The 13205-nt window shown below is 36.7% G+C and overlaps 1 protein-coding gene across 1 annotated transcript; it reads right to left on the bottom strand.

The window, feature by feature from the left end:
• Positions 1-6501: 6501 nt before the first annotated feature.
• Positions 6502-12124, bottom strand: LOC133312073 (uncharacterized). Its single transcript, XM_061513217.1, has 4 exons — positions 11238-12124; positions 10766-11201; positions 9140-10579; positions 6502-6516 (listed from the first exon to the last, which is right to left on the bottom strand). Exons 1-4 carry the CDS (start codon positions 12122-12124, stop codon positions 6502-6504), a joined length of 2778 nt encoding a protein of 925 aa, XP_061369201.1.
• Between the last annotated feature and the right edge of the window lie 1081 nt (positions 12125-13205).

The following is a 13205-nucleotide window of genomic DNA, read 5'->3' as shown; positions in this document are numbered from 1 at the left end:
CTTCGTAACTTGAACAAAACTCCCACGCTATCAGCGTGGGATTCACGCTAGTAGAGTGGGAGGTACGGAAAAATCAGTAACGTATCCCATTCAGAATCAGAGAAAGATTAGACCAAGACACACGATGACGATTTGATCAAGATTTCTAAGCAAGGGTACAAAGTTTATAAATATAGACTCAGACTCCCAGAGACAGGATCTTTGGCTGGAGAGAATTGTGAAGATCAGAGAATTGAGAGAATTCTTGGAGACTCGCGCTGGAGATCAGGATTCCACCAGAGTTGAAGACTGAAGACCATTGAGCTTCCTTCTTCTTCATCTTTTCTTTTTCGTTTATGAACAATTTTTATTATTTGAATTTGTTTAAGTTAGACATGAATATGTCTGTCTAATTTCTTTTGTAGTTGGGATCATGGACCCATTGTGAATTCTTTATATTTCCTGTATTGTTTTTATAAGTTAATTAGTTAGTTTGCTTTATTCTCCCTGTGTTAATTTTTCCATATCCTGATTAGAACTGGCCACTCTAATTATAAGGCTTTGAGGGTTATGACTCACAATAGACATATTGGGGTTTTAATCTGGATAAGGGTAGAATAACAATTTGTGCATGACCTAGACATTGGTTTACATAGATTGCAGATTTATAATTCATGTGCTTAATGCTTAATTTAAGAGAAATTATTAAGACACTAGAATTCTAATTAGGGTTAAAGGGTTGAAATCACTAAGACATTAGGGCTCAACTAATCTATAGGGAAATAATGAATTGTCTGAGCAAACCAATTAGTTAATTATAAAATACAATATAGGAATATAAGGGAGGGTCGGAGGTAAAGTGCATCCTGGGTACAGTCTTTATTCTTGATTTTAAACTCACTTCTTATTTCGAATTAGCTTTTTAATTAATTTCTTTTACTGTCATCTTTATTTGATTTTTAATTAAATATTGGTTACTTCCGAAATCACTTTTGAATTATTTAACTTAGATAAAAACGACAAAACTATTGCTTGAATTTAGTTCTCGTGGGAACGATACTCTTACTTAATCACTTTATTATTTGTACAACCGGTATACTTGTCGTGTTCGCAACACCTAACAATAAATTTTTTCCACAAATTACATACAAAACTGATTACCGGACATCTAACTTTTCTAGATAAATGTTTTGAAAAATGATACTAAACATGGTATTCCTGAAAATTCATTCTCATTTTCCTAGGTATCCAAAAAAAAAACTCCTTCCAAACACCCCGTAAATATTATGCTTTGCAACAGTTGCTTAATATTGTAGAGCTGATGTTATATAAGTTTAGGAAAGAATCTTTTTGAAGGCTAATAATTTGATTTATTCTAATAAATAAAATCGAAAAAATTAATGATTTGTTTAGCAAATCTCTTGTAATTTAGCTCTCTCTCTCTCTTTTTCTTTTTTTTTTGGTAATTTAGCTCTAGTTGTACCTAGCCTGGATCTTTAAGCTAAGTGTCTGTAATCATTTGTATTTCAGTTTGATGGCATGTTACTTAATACTTAGAGAGGTGAAAGGGAGGGCACTCTGCAAACAATTGTCTATAATAATTGTTCATTTATTCCTACGTTTGAATTGGGATGGAGTGATAAACCAGCTATGCACTAAGGAATGAAAAAAACCATTAGATCAGGAGTCTGTTCTAGGCCTTTGATGATCGACAGGGTAGGTAAGTTCCAAGAAGCAGCCCTGTCATATAATGAAAGTTTCATGGAAGATAGACTTTGCACATTTCCGAGTCACTTTTGTTACCTAGTCATTGCCAATTGTGAATGCACAAGAATAGGTTATTCCATGGCAGACCGGTCATTTACATTAAATTATTCCTTCTCTAAAGACTTAGAGCATTCTAATATATATTCTTTCAATCTAGTCTTTTTTTACCTTATCATTGGTTGGACCATTTTTTATTTTTTATTATATCCAAACGAACCCCATGTGCTGAGCATAATTTAATTGCATAACTATGCACCTAGACATTACAGAAGTTGTGTAATATTATAAAGAAGCAATTCAACCGAAAAGCTTAAGCTGTTAGGTGAGGGTCTAATGATTTATATTATACTCTAACTCGCCCTCTCGCACGAGAGCCCATTAGGCTTGAAGGGTGGATAATGCACAGACCCACCTACCTGTGCTAAGAAAATTCCACAAGAGAAAGTGGGGGCTATGAGGATCGAATCCGGGACACAAGGCTCTGATACCATGTAAAGAACCAATTCAACCCAGAAGCTTAAGCTATTGGATGAGGCTACATTAATGGTTTTATATATCTCAACACGCCCCCTCACACGAGAGCCCACTGGGCTTGAAGGGTGGACGATGCATAGGTCCACCTACCGGTGCGAAGAAAGAAATTCCATTACAAAAAAAGTGGGAGGCAGTAAAGATCGAACTCAGGACACGAGACTTTGATACCATGTAAAGAACCAATTCAACTCAAAAACTTAAGCTGTTAGATGATGGTCTAATGATTTATATTATACTCTAACAAATATGCAGTATACTTAGACCAGATGCATGAGCAAATATTTCCATACAGCGATTAAAAGAAAAGACTGAGGAATAGAAGGAAGAGATTTAAGACAGTGAAATTTCGTGGATAAAATGATTAAAGATAATAAAATAAATATAGAATAGGAGTGATATGGAATTAATAGCATGAAAATATTCTAATTTGTTTACAATTTTCTTAATCCATTAGAGATTATATAAGTAAATAAATAGGTTAAAACTTTTAAGGAACAAGGTATCTCCTTTTAAAATATTAAAAGTAAATAGAGTGAGAGGGGAAGGAAATTGAACATTTATGTAAGATTAATAATTATAAAACATATAATTGAATTTAGTATGTTATTTAAGATATTCTTTTAAATTTGAAAGACTTTTAAATTATCAAACAAAATTGTAATATGTGAAGTTACTGTTTTATTATTTATAAATTTTAAATACTCAAATTCATAAGTAAATATGAGAGTGGATCCTCTCATGTGTTACGTCATGTAAGAGAATTATAAACATATAAAAGTAAATCAATGGTGATGAGAGATTGAGAACAGAGGAAATATATTGGAATGTGTAGTTATAAAATCATCACCGTTAATTTACTTTTGCATGAATAGAATCCTCTAACATGATATGATCATGTTGAATAAGAAGTAACAATGGTTTCCCCATATTCATGAAAAAATAATTATGGAATATTAGCTCTTGCATCGCTTGCTTAATTTTGTTAACTTCACTTTTGTCCGAATAGGCAGACTCATTTTGAAGGCTTGCAGCAGTTTGATTTAGTCTAAAAAGAAACTAAAAACAAAAAAACAAAACAAAATATTAATTTGTTGACCAAATCTCTAATGTAGTTGGAAATGGATAATCTAATGTGAAAAAAACATGACATGATCATGTGAGAATATCACAATTATAAAAAGATAAATCGATGGTTATAATAATCATTTGTATTTGACTTTCATGGAAAACAGAACCATGTCATGTTATATACTTAACCCTAATTTATCGTTTCTTATGGAACGGAATCAACCGCTTAGTGACCTTTCTATCATTAAAAATGCTGTTTTCTTGTTATTATTCATCACTGACAATTCAATTATTAAAATTTACCTAATTATTGATATGATGAAGTCGATTCTGAGTTTTTTTTTTAGTTTAATTTCACATGCTGTTAATATAAAAATATTTTTCATTATTGTATAATAATATATTGTTATATTATTGCATAATAGTATAAAAAAATTTACACTGATAATATAAATAATTTTTTCCATAAAATAAATGAAAAAGTTAGTTTTTAAAAGTTAACTTCTCGCTAGTTTTTTCTTTTATTTTATATAATAAGTAACAAAAAAAAACTTTACCGTAAGCACAAATACAACTTATTTCTCTCTTTCCATCCATCATTTTCCTTTCATTAGGAGAAGGGGTGAAACTGGCCGGACTGGCCTACAGGGGCCTACGGCTCGGCCTACATCAGGCCAGACCTATATTTTGTAAAATAGGTCGAGTTTGGGCCTTGAAAAAGCTTGTTTAATAACAAGGCCGTAGGTCCACTTTTACAAGGCCTGGCCTATAAGCCTACAGACCAGCCTATATTGTACTATTTATTTTAAATAAAATAAAATAGAATAAGTATGCCTTCGAGAAAAAACAATAGATATATCCGATTATATTTTAATAGAAATTTGACTTTATTTCTTATGTAAGAGGAACCAACATCTCAGCATGTTAGATTGTGTATATGAATATATTAAAAGGTTTTTGGGAGAGGTTATATTTACTATAAGCATCATAATGTGTTTGTTGGATTCATGTAGTTATTTTAATTTACATAGTATGGATTTGTTTGTTGGATCTGATGAAATATATGTTATTTAGTTTGAACATTTGGCTTTTGAAAGTAACTTAAATGCATATTGTATGAGTTTTATTGTGATTCACACGATTCTGTTTGGACGTTGAAATTGTGATTTTTGGTTTAACAACATAATTTGAGTATTTTGTAAAGCTGATTCATGATTCTGCTTGGAAGTTGAATATTAACAGGCTAACGGGCTAGGCAAGGCCATTTGTTTTTTCATAAACGGGCCAAATCAGGCTAACAGTTGACTCGTACTAGGCTTTGATCAGGCCAAATTGAAATTTTTTGACGTAGGCTTAGGCATTTCGGGACAAAGCATGGCCCATCCCACTTTCACCCCTAATTAGGAGTGATAATACGTTTAATTAGTATTTTTTCTTTAACTGACGTATCTAACAAGAATTACTATCTATCATCCTTTATTATTTAGTTTCTTTTTTTCATTTTTTTCTTTAATTTTTAATTTCTTCATTAGTTTATTTATTATTAGACTAATCCGATTGAGTCATATCTATATAAAGAAGTTCTCTAAGATCAATTTCTTCATTTTCTTTATAATTTATGAAATTTTCATTCATCATTTAATTTTTTTCTGAATTTATTATTGCTAACATTGGGAAAATGCTGTGTTGTGTATTTGTCATAATTCAAGTAAGAGAGAGAAAGGAGAGTCTGAGATGGAATCGGAGGACGATGGTGTGCGTGGCGCGCGTGAGCGCACGGCAGAGGAGGAAGATCTGATCCAGAGAAGCGTGAAGAAGCCTAAAGGTAAGGCGATGGTTGATGAGGCCATGGATGATGAAATGCTGGAGAAGTAGGAAGTTGGAGCTAGTGAGGGTACCACAACCATCATCCCTGAGAAAGTGGTGCTCATGCAAGAGGTTCCTGGTAAGAAGTTCGTCTCATACAGAGACAAGCTAATCCAGTTAAATGGTGGTGATAATAACTCGGAGAGCGAGGAAGAGGATTGGATTGCGATCCAATGAAGGGAAGAAGAGGAAGACGGAGGTGAGGAGGATCTGGTCCAAAGTGTTGTGGACGATCCACTCTGTCCATCACTCCAATATTCTAAGAGCCAACATAAGGAAGACTGTAAACAATGGAGGAAGGCCCTAATTATGAAACTGTTGGGGAAAAGGATTGGGGCTCGATTCTTAATGGCAAGGTTACAGAGGCTATGGAATCTGGTCTCGACCTATGAGCTGATAGATCTGGATAATGGTTATCTTCTTCTGCGATTCCATGATGAAGGGGACTATTTGCATGTGTTGGAGGAAGTTCCATGGATCGTGGCTGATCACTACGTTGTGGTCTAGAGATGGCGTCAGTTTTTTGATCCATATGATGAGGGTTTAAGAAACTGGCGGTATGGATAAGGGTACCTGGGCTCCCTATTGAATTTTATACGGCTCACTACCTGTGGAAAATTGGTAACCTGTTTGGAAGGACTCTTAAAGTAGATAGGAACTCCCTTCGCAGGAATGGGCTAGGAGATAATGTCATTACTGAGAGAGCAAAGTTTTCTCGAATTTGTGTGGAGGTGGATTTAAGGAAAAGCTTCTTGTCGAAGTTTAAAATTGGAGATAGAGTGTTTCAAGTGGGTTATGAAGGCTTGCATTTAATATGCTTTCAGTGTGGCATGTATGGCCACAGGAAAGACCAGTGTATGGTTAACCAGATCAGGGAGCAGGGTAAACAAATGGAAACAGATTCAGGAAACCAGAAACCAATGGAAGCAAAATCAGCTGAAACTTCTAGGGAGAAGCCTAAGGAGGAGGAAGCTTTCGGCAGTTGGATGGTTATTCAGAGAAATATGAGAGGAGATAAAACCAAAGTTGTTCCAATGAAGAAGGTTCATAGAGAGGAAGAAGGAGCTGCGGTTGACATGGTGAAACATGTGATAGAGAAAGTGGATATCACTATGGGAGAGGCTAGGAGTTCTGATCCAAATCTACCTCAGGCTGAACCTAAGGAAGAGTTTAATCTTGCTAAGAAGCCTATTGTTGAGCCTGGTGGAGAAGCTGTGATTAAAGAGGGAAGTAAAGCTGATAAATGAGGTAACTCTGAAATCTCTAGTCCTTGTCCTTCTATAAAGTCTAGTAGGTTGGAAACTGGCAGACAGAAAAAAAGGAATTCTAAAGGAGAGCAGAGGAAAAAGTGGAACTAGTGGAGTGAAAACAGTAAAGGTGGGTGACACGAGCTGTCGAACTCGCGCAAATTAAAAATTAATTCTTTAATTAGGGTTCAGAAAATTTGCAGTAAAGTGGAAACCCTAAGTCGTCTCTCAAGGAAATTGTTTTGGTTAAAATCGCTTATGAGAACAGAAAATTAAAAGGGGGGTTTTGAATTTTGATTCAATAATTAAAAAGGCAGAATATAAATTTGGAATAAAAATTCGTAATTAAAAATTAACCAACCTAAGGTTTGGGATCCATGGACGTCTTTCCTCGGATAAGAAAATATCAGAATCGTGATTGATTTGTCAATCGGATCAGAATCCTTATTTCCAATTGACAACCCTCTCAAAGCGAAGGCTTAGCATTTGATCAAAGACGATGCTTCTACTCATACAATCGCAGAGTATCAGCCCGCTTGATTTAAGGTCATAGGATCAATCAACCTAATCATCAAATCTGATGATTAATCCCTTTCCATAATCGCAATCGCGAACCTCAGATTGAATATCCACGATCGCACGATATCAATCTGAGTTTGGAAGGGAAATGAAAACTGATTTGAAATAAACGCAGACCCTCAAGACTAATCCATGGAATCCATTACCCTTAGGTTGATTAAAAGGTTCTTAGCCTCGCATGGCTAAGGTAAGCATAATTGAAATAAGAAGAAGAAGAAGAAAAAGATGAAGAACGCGAAGAACACTTCAGAGAAAATACTTTTCTGTTGTAAACACTCACTGCCGAAGGGTTTCCTAGAGTCTCCCTTAAATAGCCGTCACGCAGGACGGCTAGGGTTTCACCGCTTCAGCCAAAACATAAAAGAAAAGCTAAATAAAAAATAAAACAATAAAATAAAACATGGCCTTGGGCCCTAAACACATTGGGTCCTAATGTGAATTACAAGTCCAAACGTCAAAATAAAATTCCAGCAAAACACGTCATCTTGAGATCAAGTTTCGACCATCTTCTCGTCCGAATTGGGCTTCAGTAACTGAAATAGCGATTGTATACCTATCTGTTAGCTGCAAATAGCAACAAGAACGGAGTCAATCGGACATCTGTAGAGTGAGATATGGTCAAAATACAAAAGTAGTGTAAATCTGGAAAATTATGACGAAAATCAATTAAACCCAACTAAAATCTAGAATAGTGAATTGACCCAAAAGACCTTTATTTAATTCAAATAAATCATAAAAATACCAACCAAGAGTAATAAATAAGTGTAACAAAATATGAGTTATCAAATTCCCCCACACTAATCAAAATATGGGCAAAAACAAACTAAAATTGAAAGCAAAGACTAAGAACAACCAATCCTTTCTAACAACTATGAAGCATACAGAAAATATACAAAGATCACAAGTCTTCCACAGGTAAATCAATCAGGACAAAAATTCCCTAATCTCAAATCACAAGACCTGCTAACTTCAACTGCAACTGCTAACTGCACAAAAATGGTTCCTCACAAGATGCTCTCAATTTTTCTCTCAAGTGTATCAGTTAATTCAGTATATCACTCAAATCAACTCAAGAAAATCATCCTACCATAGGCTTGCTCAAGTTCTACTTCTCCACTGCTCATAACACATGCATGCACAAATCAAGAGGGCTTTATGCAGGGTTGTAATGGGGCTGAGGTAAAGGTATGGATGAATATGGAAGAGAAAGCTAAACAACCCAGAATTTTACAAAGAGCAAAAGTTAAGAACTAAACTAAGAACATAAAACAAAGATACTGAAAAGATAAACACTTTTTTTTTCTTTTTTTTTCTTTTTTGTTTTTTTGTTTTTTTTGTTTTTGTTTTTTTTGTTTTTTTTTTTTTGTTTTTTTTGTTTTTTTTGAAGAAGTAAAACCACATAGCAGAAATGAATCAGATGGTCACCCCCCACACTTAAACTTTTGTCCGTCTCGGGCAAACCCCCACACTTAAACACAACATCACAATGAAACCAATGCTCAGTAAAACTCCAGGGCGTGGAATTAATTGGTTTTTCACTTAGGCTTGTAATGCGGCTTAAGAAATAAAAGATATAAAGGCTCAAAGGGGCTCACCAAGGGATAATAATATAAGGGATGGCTATCTGGCTAAAGTGGGTACAGAAAAGAAAGAATGCCTCAATCATATTCATGCATGCAAGTGAAAAATGCAGTTTCAAAAAGAACAAGAGCAAGTTCTAGAGGACAACAATCAAGAGCAGAAACACACAAGAAAGAAAGCATGGCCAGAAGATATGCCATGTATGCGGGCTCAAAACCTCACAAGGGTAAACCAAGTCATGCAATCAACAACACAGAATCAATCAACAGGTAGTTGTAATCCAAGAATCGAGATCAAAGCCTAACAGATTTATGCTATCAAACACTGTGATCTATGTCTACTCCGTGTACCACTCAATAATTACCAGAAAGAAAAGGAAAATCTACCTATGAAAAATCATAAACTAAAAGAAAGAAAAGAAAAGAAAAATAAAAAAAATGCAAATAACAGAAAGAAAAGAAACAGAGGGAAGAGAACTCCCTGAACTCCCTAAGGAGAATAAACAGCATCAAGCAGACTCTCAAACTGTTCTGAGCTCTTGCTGGAACCAGTTCATTTTTCGGATTTGCCATTACAGTCACTCCAGACTTCTTGGGAACCACTTGAAACGGGTTGACCCACCAGCTATCTGAAATGGGATAAATGATGTCGGCCTGTATCGGCAATGTCAGAAGCTTTTCCTCCCACTCAGGTAGAAGGGTCTTGGCCACTATCACAGGTAACTGCTCATTTTCCTCCAGATATGCATACTTCAGATGGTCAGGTAGATCCTTCACTTCCAACTTAAGTGGTTGCTCAGTGGATGGGAGAAGTCTAGTGGGTGCAGGTTCTGCAGAAAACACATTAACATCTATGCCTGCAATCAAATTCTCAGAAATAGAACCTTCAATAATTTCAACAGGCAACTCAGAATTCAACACCAATGCAGAACCACTGTGCAAATCATCATTCAATACATGATTAAAATCAGAACAACACAAAGCTATCTCAGCACAAGCAGTACAGTTACTACTATCGGTACAATCACATGACAGAGCAGAATCAAGTAATGATGATAATTCTGGATATTCAGCAGTTAAGTCAGTAGAGATATCATCCATCATTTCATCAATTACATCCATATAGAAAATAGAATGCTCTTCCCTAGGAAATTTCATGGCATCAAAAATATTAAAATTAACCATGCTATCACCAAATTCTAAGGAAAGAGTACCAGCATGCACATCTATCTTAGTCCTAGCAGTTTTCATGAAAGGTCTACCAAGTATAATTGTACTACTAGGAATCTCACCCTCCATCCCTAAGACATAGAAATCAGCAGGAAAAATCAGATTGTTCACCCTAACTAATATATCTTCAACTACACCAGAAGGATGAACACTACTCCTGTTGGCTAACTGAACAACAATACCAGTAGCACGCAAGGGACCAAGACCAAGAGACTTATACACAGATTCAGGCATAACATTAATGGATGCTCCTAAGTCTAACATACAATCATGAAAAATAGAATTTCCAATAATGCAAGGGATAGTAAATGTCCCTGGATCTTGGCACTTCTTGGGCATGGGCTGGATGAGTGCTGACACATTCTGGCTGACGCTGACTCGTTCATCTCCTTTCAGCCTCCTCTTGTTGGTGCATAACTCCTTCAGAAACTTAGCATATCTTGGAATTTGCTGAATCGCATCCAAGAGTGGGATATTGACCTCTACTTTTCTGAAGGTGTCAAGAATCTCTTTATCTTGAGCTTTTGCTGCTTGCTTTTTAGACTGAGTGGCTCTTTGAGGAAAAGGTAACGGGATGTGGACATCAGAAGTATCAGTATTTTGCTTCCTTGAACCAGTGTCACCTCCTTGAGATGACTTAACAGCAGATTGGTTTGGTTCCTCCAGTTGCTTGCCAGACCGCAGAGAGATGGCACTAACATTGCCGGTTCCCTTTGGATTTGGAACTGTCTGTGATGGAAGGGAGCTACCACTTGCTTGTTGATTCTGACTCATTGATGTTGCAAGTTGGCCAATCTGTGTTTGCAGATTCTGAATGGAAGACTCAGTCCTCTGCTGGAACTGCAGATTGCTAGTGGCCATCTGTTTCATTAAATCCTCCAAAGAAGGGCCATTGCTACTAGCTTGCTGCTGCACTGGTGGCTGCTGCTGCATTGGCTGCTGAGGGGCAAATTGTTGAAAATTTTGCCTCTGTTGTGGAGGCACAAACTGCTGCCTCTGCTGGAATGGTAAATTTTGTTGACTCTGATATGGAACATTTTGCTGATTCTGGTTCCATATGAGGTTGGGATGATTCTTCCAGCCAGGATTGTAAGTGTTGGAGAATGGATTATTTTGCTGCTGGTGCTGGTGCTGTGGATTTTCAGGAAAAACTGCAGCAACAGACTGGTCAACTTGGGAACCGCTGTCATGTAAGGAAGGACAAGCATCCGTGGGATGAGAAGGATCACAGCAGATGCCACACGGGTTGTTTGTCTGTTGAGCAGAAGGTTGCACTGTCTGTGTCACTGCCAACTGCCTCACCATTGATGTCAACTCATCAAGCCTGTTCTCTATTCTCTGGTTATCTGTGCTTGATGCTCCTGCTGCTGCCACTATTGGATTTTGCATTGGAGAAGTTTGCACTTGGAACACTGCACTGCTGCTTGCTCTAGTGCCAAATTGTTGAGCATTAGCAGCTATCTCAGCAATCAGCTCCTTGGCCTCATTAGGTGTTTTATTGCTCAGGACTCCTCCACTAGCTGCATCCAGAAGGTTCCTATCCATAGGCAGCAGCCCTTCATAGAAGTAAACAAGCAGGAGATTGTCTGGAATTTGATGGTGTGGGCAGCTTGAACAAAGCCTTTTAAATCGCTCCCAATACTCATGCATGTTCTCCCCATTAGCTTGCCTTATGCCACTGATCTCCTTTCTGATTGAAGTGGCCCTGGATGAAGGGAAGAATTTCTCCAGAAACAATCTGGCCATGTCATTCCAGCTTACAATGGAGGAAGGTGGCAGGTAGTACAACCAGTCCTTAGCTCCACTGTCCAAAGAGAAAGGGAAAGCACGCAGCTTGATTTGTTCCTCATCCACCCCTGTTGGCTTCATAGTGCTGCAGACTATATGAAATTCCTTCAGATGTTTGTGGGGATCCTCACCTGCAAGACCATGAAACTTGGGCAGCAAGTGTATTAGTCCAGACTTAAGCTCAAAAGGTACAACAGGATTAGTATAACGAATACACAAGGGCTGCTCATTATCAACATTAGGAGCAGCCAATTGCTTAAGTGTTCTATCACCCATGATTTCAGAATCAAATAAATGACCAAACGAATAAACACTATGTAAAGGACTCGAACAAACAGACTCGATAGACTCAACAGACTCTAAGGTATGCTCAGGAACAGCTCTACTGTAAGTCAACCTACGAGCTCTACTAGCAGCATGCAATGATCTCTCTATCACAGGGTCATATGCATATAAATCATCAAAACTGGTATTACTCCTAGTCATGCATCATAGGCAAAGCATACAGCAATAAAATCACAAAACGTACGATAAGACAAAAAAATTTAATTTAATTTTTTTTTTTTTTTGGAGAACGAAAATTAAAGAAAAAGAAGATGAAGATGAAAAAGAAGATGATCAAGAATCAGAAAATGATTTAGACCGATGCAATTTCCCCGGCAACGGCGCCAAATTTGACACGAGTTGTCGAACTCGCGCAAATTAAAAATTAATTCTTTAGTTAGGGTTCAGAAAATTTGTAGTAAAGTGGAAACCCTAAGTCGTCTCTCAAGGAAATTGTTTTGGTTAAAATCGCTTATGAGAACAGAAAATTAAAAGGGGGTTTTGGATTTTGATTCAATAATTAAAAAGGCAGAATATAAATTTGGAATAAAAATTCGTAATTAAAAATTAACCAACCTAGGGTTTGGGATCCATGGACGTCTTTCCTCGGATAAGAAAAATATCAGAATCGTGATTATTTGTCAATCGGATCAGAATCCTTATTTCCAATTGACAACCTTCTCTAAGCGATCGCTTAGCATTTGATCAAAGACGATGCTTCTACTCATACAATCGCAGAGTATCAGCCCGCTTGATTTAAGGTCATAGGGTCAATCAACCTAATCATCAAATCTGATGATTAATCCCTTTCCATAATCGCAATCGCGAACCTCAGATTGAATATCCACGATCGCACGATATCAATCTGAGTTTGGAAGGGAAACAAAAACTGATTTGAAATAAACACAGACCCTCAAGGCTAATCCATGGAATCCATTACCCTTAGGTTGATTAAAAGGCTCTTAGCCTCGGATGGCTAAGGTAAGCATAATTGAAATAAGAAGAAGAAAAAGAGAAAGATGAAGAACGCGAAGAACGCTTCAGAGAAAATACTTTTCTGTTGTAAACACTCCTTCCCAAGGGTTTCCTAGAGTCCCCTTTAAATAGCCGTCACGCAGGACGGCTAGGGTTTCATCACTTCAGCCCAAAGATAAAATAAAAGCTAAATAAAAAATAAAACAATAAAATAAAACATGGCCTTGGGCCCTAAACACATTGGGTCCTAATGTGAATTACAAGTCCA

This window comes from Gastrolobium bilobum, unplaced genomic scaffold (assembly GCF_033153095.1).
Source record: "Gastrolobium bilobum isolate Gb01-03AN ecotype WA unplaced genomic scaffold, APGP_CSIRO_Gbil_v1 utg33886, whole genome shotgun sequence".
NCBI lineage: Eukaryota > Viridiplantae > Streptophyta > Magnoliopsida > Fabales > Fabaceae > Gastrolobium > Gastrolobium bilobum.
This window is presented reverse-complemented; position numbering and strand designations above follow the sequence as displayed.

Coding starts and splice junctions, on each gene's coding strand:
- LOC133312073 (XM_061513217.1), bottom strand. CDS start 12,124: ATGACTAGGAGTAATACCAGTTTTGATGATTTATATGCATATGACCCT. Junction 11,202..11,237: donor CAAGTGCAAACTTCTCCAAT/GCAAAATCCAAT, acceptor AGGAGCATCAAG/CACAGATAACCAGAGAATAG. Junction 10,580..10,765: donor CAATGCAGCAGCAGCCACCA/GTGCAGCAGCAA, acceptor CTTCCATCACAG/ACAGTTCCAAATCCAAAGGG.